At 38.4% G+C, this 5,438-nt stretch overlaps 1 protein-coding gene across 2 annotated transcripts; it reads right to left on the minus strand.

The window, feature by feature from the left end:
* Positions 1-238: 238 nt before the first annotated feature.
* LOC125478941 (nucleobase-ascorbate transporter 6) lies at positions 239-5,105 on the minus strand. Of its 2 annotated transcripts, XM_048587845.1 has the most exons (15): positions 4,948-5,105; positions 4,491-4,631; positions 3,577-3,674; positions 3,281-3,457; positions 2,877-2,977; positions 2,662-2,737; positions 2,511-2,570; positions 2,202-2,386; positions 1,804-1,900; positions 1,622-1,708; positions 1,404-1,462; positions 1,202-1,293; positions 1,010-1,087; positions 737-897; positions 239-641 (listed from the first exon to the last, which is right to left on the minus strand). In XM_048587845.1, exons 2-15 carry the CDS (start codon positions 4,600-4,602, stop codon positions 423-425), a joined length of 1,602 nt encoding a protein of 533 aa, XP_048443802.1. In that variant the 5' UTR covers positions 4,603-4,631; positions 4,948-5,105; the 3' UTR covers positions 239-422. The 2 variants fall into 2 exon arrangements, with proteins under 2 accessions (XP_048443802.1, XP_048443803.1); XM_048587846.1 differs by lacking the exons at positions 4,491-4,631; positions 4,948-5,105 and adding an exon at positions 3,867-4,098.
* Positions 5,106-5,438: the final 333 nt, after the last annotated feature.

Here is a 5,438-nt window from a genome sequence, read left to right on the forward strand (position 1 = left end):
ACAAGAATCCAACAATAAAAAATCTCGGTATATACACAGGAGTATACTAGAAAATCACCGACTTTAGACTCACTTAGGGAACATGGATAGGTTAAGACGGAACAAGACTAAAATTTCCTTACGTGATCAAGAAGTTATGATCTCCATAGTGTGCCATCAAATTTCCAGATGTCTTGAGACGGTGAATATTAAATATCAAACATGTAAAAAAATGGACTAAAATTGGAGAGCACAGAACTGCTGCAATGCTAACTTTAATTGACATCCCCAGTTGGATTTACGTACAACTACAACATCCTGTTCAGGAAACTTATACATCAGCAAAGAAACAGAGGGATCAGAGACAAGTTATTGAGACCTTGGTGTGGATCAGTACACCGGAACCCCGCTTCCCCTTCAAAAACTCCGAACCACGAGCTTCTTCATACGGATGGAAAATACTTGTTGAGATTGAATGGTAGCGAATAAAACTCCTCACTCCTTGATTCTCCCTTGAAGGTTCGGAACTTGTCCCACCAATGTTTACCTCGGTCTTTCCTAACTGTACTGTCCTTCCGCTGCAGTGTGTTGTCCAAGAAATATGCGACACAGCCGGCGACAAACGCTTCTGACTGTAGAGGGACATTGATTATATCATTGAACTGCGAAAAATATATGAACATTTATGTTAGTAAAGATCATAACATAAAATTGCATGATTCAGGAAATACATGGGTTTGTTATAATTATTGCATACCCATCTTCCTCCTGTGTGGACTGGACCGTAACCGTTGATGGCTGTGTACTCGTTGAAGTACTGCGGCACGGACAAACCAAGGAAGATAGAGAAGCCCAATATGAACTTTGTTCGGAAGCTGTTTAGGTTACAGAATTGTAGAAAGCTAAGACCTCCGGCACCTGTGAATGCATGATTAAATGGAATAAAGACATCATAAATAGTCTGATATAAAAATGAATGAGCTTGAGCCATCTACAGTCTGCTAGCACATGCCAAAGCAGCTGTACATACCAACATATGCAAAGAACAGACAGTACAAAGCAGCAATGATTGGCCCTGGGATCGATGCGAAGACTGCTCCAAATTTGCCTGTAAAATGATGAAATGTTGAGTCACAAAACAAAACGGTCGCAAACAGTTGCCAACATAACATAAATTATAATGTACGTTCAATTCAGAAGATCTCATACATTAATAACTTACCCAGAATGGAGAAAAATATCATGAAACCAGCAGATATTTGCACAACCCTTCGACTGCCAACACGCGTCAACGCCAACAGACCAGCATTTTCTCTGTTCAGAGACAAAGGGGAGTCTTAGAACAAGGTAGAAACTCTATTTTCCACTTAATGAAGTAGGATGTTTATTTATACAGCATAAATGTTTCCTATTAAGAGTCTTACACAGATACTGAGGATCCGGTCACAGTTCCAAACAAGCCCGAAATCAGAATGCCAACTCCCTGTGAATACAAAAACTGCATTATATCTTGCTCGCCTTTATAACGTAAAGATAGCATTGATAGATTCATGCGCATTCAGGTTTGGAAACAAAATCAGATAAGTTTATGTCGAAGAAATTTGTAGTAAACTAAAATTCACACATAGACAAGCTTTTATACCTGCCAACCAACTCCACGACTCAGAATAGCAGGTGGCACTGGAGTTGCACTAGCATATCTTGAAACAGCGATGAAAGCACCAGTTGACTGTTTTATAAAGTAATATAGAGTAATGAAAATTATGAATTTCGGCTTATCAACTAATATCAATTTAAGAGAACGGGAAGGTAAAGAGAGCAAACCTCAACAAGTGCAACGAAAGACGCTGCCATCATAGCAAAGGCTTCACCAGCATCAAAGGAAGGTGCTCCCCATTGGAAGGGATATGGAACTCTAATCCTGCAAACCCAAGTTCCAATAAGGATTAATTTCCAACAAATGTTAGGTACCAATCCAAAACATAAGCCATGCTAGTGACTAAATATTTACTATTTAACGAAGGCAAATCAAGAATTTAAACGTCATAGCATGTCTTAAACTCCTAGTAAGGCTTGGGAGCCTACTTTGAAAAGAATAACAAAAGGACATTTCAATATAATTTTTCCTTGCTCACCAAAGATTTTGGATGGACCGTGGTAAAAAGCAAGGATTACAGCAATAAAAATGTTAAAACTGTATTAAGGACACATTTCATACTAACCACGGAGCAGCATTTATAAGTCCAGCACGATCAGTACGGCAGCTTGCCTGTGTTTTTGGGCCGGTATCATTATATGCTCCACCAACAGTGAGTAGGTGAGCATAAATCCACACAATCACCACAGAAAATATGACAGCAAAACGATCAAATATACGTTTTCCTCTGTGAATTATGTGCGGCAAATACTGCATCACAATCATTGCAAATACAATATCAGCCTTGCAGAATAGTTTTCCCTAAGGTTACAAAGATAACAGCACAAAGGCAAGAGACACAATTGGGATTCAAACATGTTTTAAGGACCATTACCTGAGAAATGAATACTAAAATGATAAGCTCTGGCAGTCCAATCTCCACACATTTTGCAAGCTAAATATCCAGGAGAAGCATTAAGAAATAATTATCAGAACATTATCCACCATATATTATGCGCCCATACACATCTCAGAAGAGCACTTACCACTGGAAAACCTAACTCGTAGAGTCCAAAACCAACCATTCCTACCAAAGGGACAACTGAAAGTGGGCTTAAAAACCTGAACAATAAAATTTGTTGAGCTTTAATCACCATGACTTTTTAAGCTTAGCAAGAAAACTGAAATATTTCTCTATGAATCTCACAAGTTCTAGACTAATCTAACAACCATGATTGAGTTTCGCTTATTTAGAACCAACCTTGCAACATTACGCCAAAGGCCACTGAAGCCTAAGACTATCTGAAGAGTTGAAGCAACAATAAGAGCACCCTGGATTGCCCGCATTGTCCTCTTAAATTTCTGAAATGAAAGACGTTAAAATGTAGTCACAAGCTGCAAGCTTCCAATCAAGTCTGTGCAGATGAAAGTGAGAATTATTGATGTCTGAATGCACGTAACTCGTCTTCTCTCTAAATTTTATAAATCAATCACTGTTCTAGTAAGTAGTGCATTAGCATTTAGTGTATGCATTTCAGCAAGTTCAGTTGACACACACAAAATAACAACTATGGTTACCTGATGTATTTTTTGTTATGCACCAGTGACAAACAATTTGCTTTATAAAATGACTACCAAAAAAAGGGGATGGGATTCAGAACAAACCTCTATAGGGTCTTGACCATCACTGAATCGACCAGCTAATATGATGGAAATTGTGGTCGGAACAAACGTATATGACCCTCCAATCACTGCTGGTAGTCTAGTCCCAAACAAAGTCTGTTGCAATGTGTTCAAACCAGCAACAAAGAGTAGCGTCTGGATCACCTTGGCCTTCTCCTCCTATAACAATAGAATGAGACACATATTCATACATATATACAGTTGGTCAATTTTGAAGAAAAGTACAACATATGGCTGATGTCAATCACAAATTGCGCAAAAAGTTCTTCGGGTCTTACATTTCCTCCTCCCATCTGGGGAACAAGAGCACTGGGGATGAGAACTGAAGTTCCAAGCATCACAATGTAGTGTTGAAAACCAAGGAGAATGGCATCGGCTGCACCAGAAACGGACCGTGATTTTGTTAAATCATTTCTGACGAACAAATGAAGTAATAACAGGATTTAAGAGTAATCAAGTTCACCTGCACTACAAAATTAAAACCACACAATATCTGCAATGTATCAACATGGTCAATTCGAATTCCTAAACAGACAAAGACGTAAAACAGAACTCAGAGCAGCATTACCAAAGAGTAACGGAAATGCTTTGCCAAACCCGAAAAAGAAATCGAAAGACAAACTGATTCCCACCGAATTAGAATTCAGCACATCGCTTAGGTTCCGGCTAATGCAAAACAAGATACCATTGTTCCCAAAAACAGTACTGATAACACTTAATCAGTAAAAGCTACCGAGTCAAAAGAACAGACCAATAAGCAATTAACAAAATATAGAAAAGATTAAGACAAATCCCTCCAGAAACGCAATTCCAAAAAGAAAAGGAAAAGAAGGGTAAGAAGGAAGACAGTAAATTTCTTTCAGAAAAGCAAAAGCACATAGAATTTCGACTTTCTATTTCCCTTTCGAAAAGTGGTATCTACCAAAGAAAAAGAGAGAACTAAGAAAAAGGTACTTTCAACAATTAAAATGCAGGAATATGTCCCCTAAATAGAATAAATTAAAGAGTGGAATTATCCAACACCTGCTTCAGATATACCATAATGATTCAAAAGAATCACAGCTAGAAACTAAAGATCCACCAAGAATAATCTTACAATATCATTAGTACGTGAAAAAAAGCTTAGAAATTTAGAACCCCAGATAGCAAAACAAGTAAAATAATTAATGAATGTGGTATTAGAGGCACTCACGCCATGGAGGTGGACTAGTAATGCAGTAAGCAACGTTGGGTAGCTGTTCTTTTGGTGGATGTGGCTGTGGCTCAGTAACTTTTGGAGCTCCACCGCCGCCTCCACTCGCCATGATTCCTCCTCTGAACTTGCTTTATCTCACTAGAAAAACACCAGAAACACTATGAAAACACAAATGTAAGCAAAACCCAGATTCCAAATCTAGCAAAAACCCCCCACTGAAGTGAGCAGAAACAGGGGACACAGTCAGCAGTGATGACCCAAAAAATTGAACAACTCACATGCATAACCCACTAAACTACCAAAAAATAGAGATGGGAACTGTGTAACCTATAAGAAAAAGAAATAGAAGGCAAAGAGTGATGGTGTAACAAGAAGCTTGATATAGCGACAAAAGGGGCATAATAATTGCACAAAAAAAATAATCAGGGAAAAAAAAAGAGAAGCAGAAAAGCAACCTTTTTTTCAACCAGCTGCAAGAAGCTGAAGCAAAAGCAAAAGCCAGAATATATGAAAGTGGGAAAGCTCCCTCTGTAGTCAAAAATCCATATACCCCACACAGTGCAGTGCACACACCTAAAAGCTGTTCACTCAATATGTGTAGAGAGAGAGAGAGAGAGGAGCAATTCCAGGTGTATAGTAGAGCAAAAACACAGTAAACCCAGTTAGGAGGAGAGCAGGTGAAGACAGAATGGGGATGTAGAATGACATACAAAAGGAAAATGTTGAGACTGAGAGCAGCAAAAATGGATTCTTGTATTCATTCACTGTCTCTCACTAGAAATGTAAAATGTGTTTCTCTCTCTTGGAGCTAGTTATCACTGTACACACTTACTGCACGTACTTTTAACATGAAAATGTACCCTACGAAGCATCATTTATTCATCTCTGCAGAAAAATAATTACTTTTGCTCGTTACCAAAACCTAGTGATATTACCTGTATTTAT

This window comes from the organism of the source record quoted next, unplaced genomic scaffold, assembly GCF_019419815.1.
Source record: "Pyrus x bretschneideri cultivar Hongxiangsu unplaced genomic scaffold, Pyrus_bretschneideri_v1 Contig27, whole genome shotgun sequence".
Classification (NCBI taxonomy): domain Eukaryota; kingdom Viridiplantae; phylum Streptophyta; class Magnoliopsida; order Rosales; family Rosaceae; genus Pyrus; species Pyrus x bretschneideri.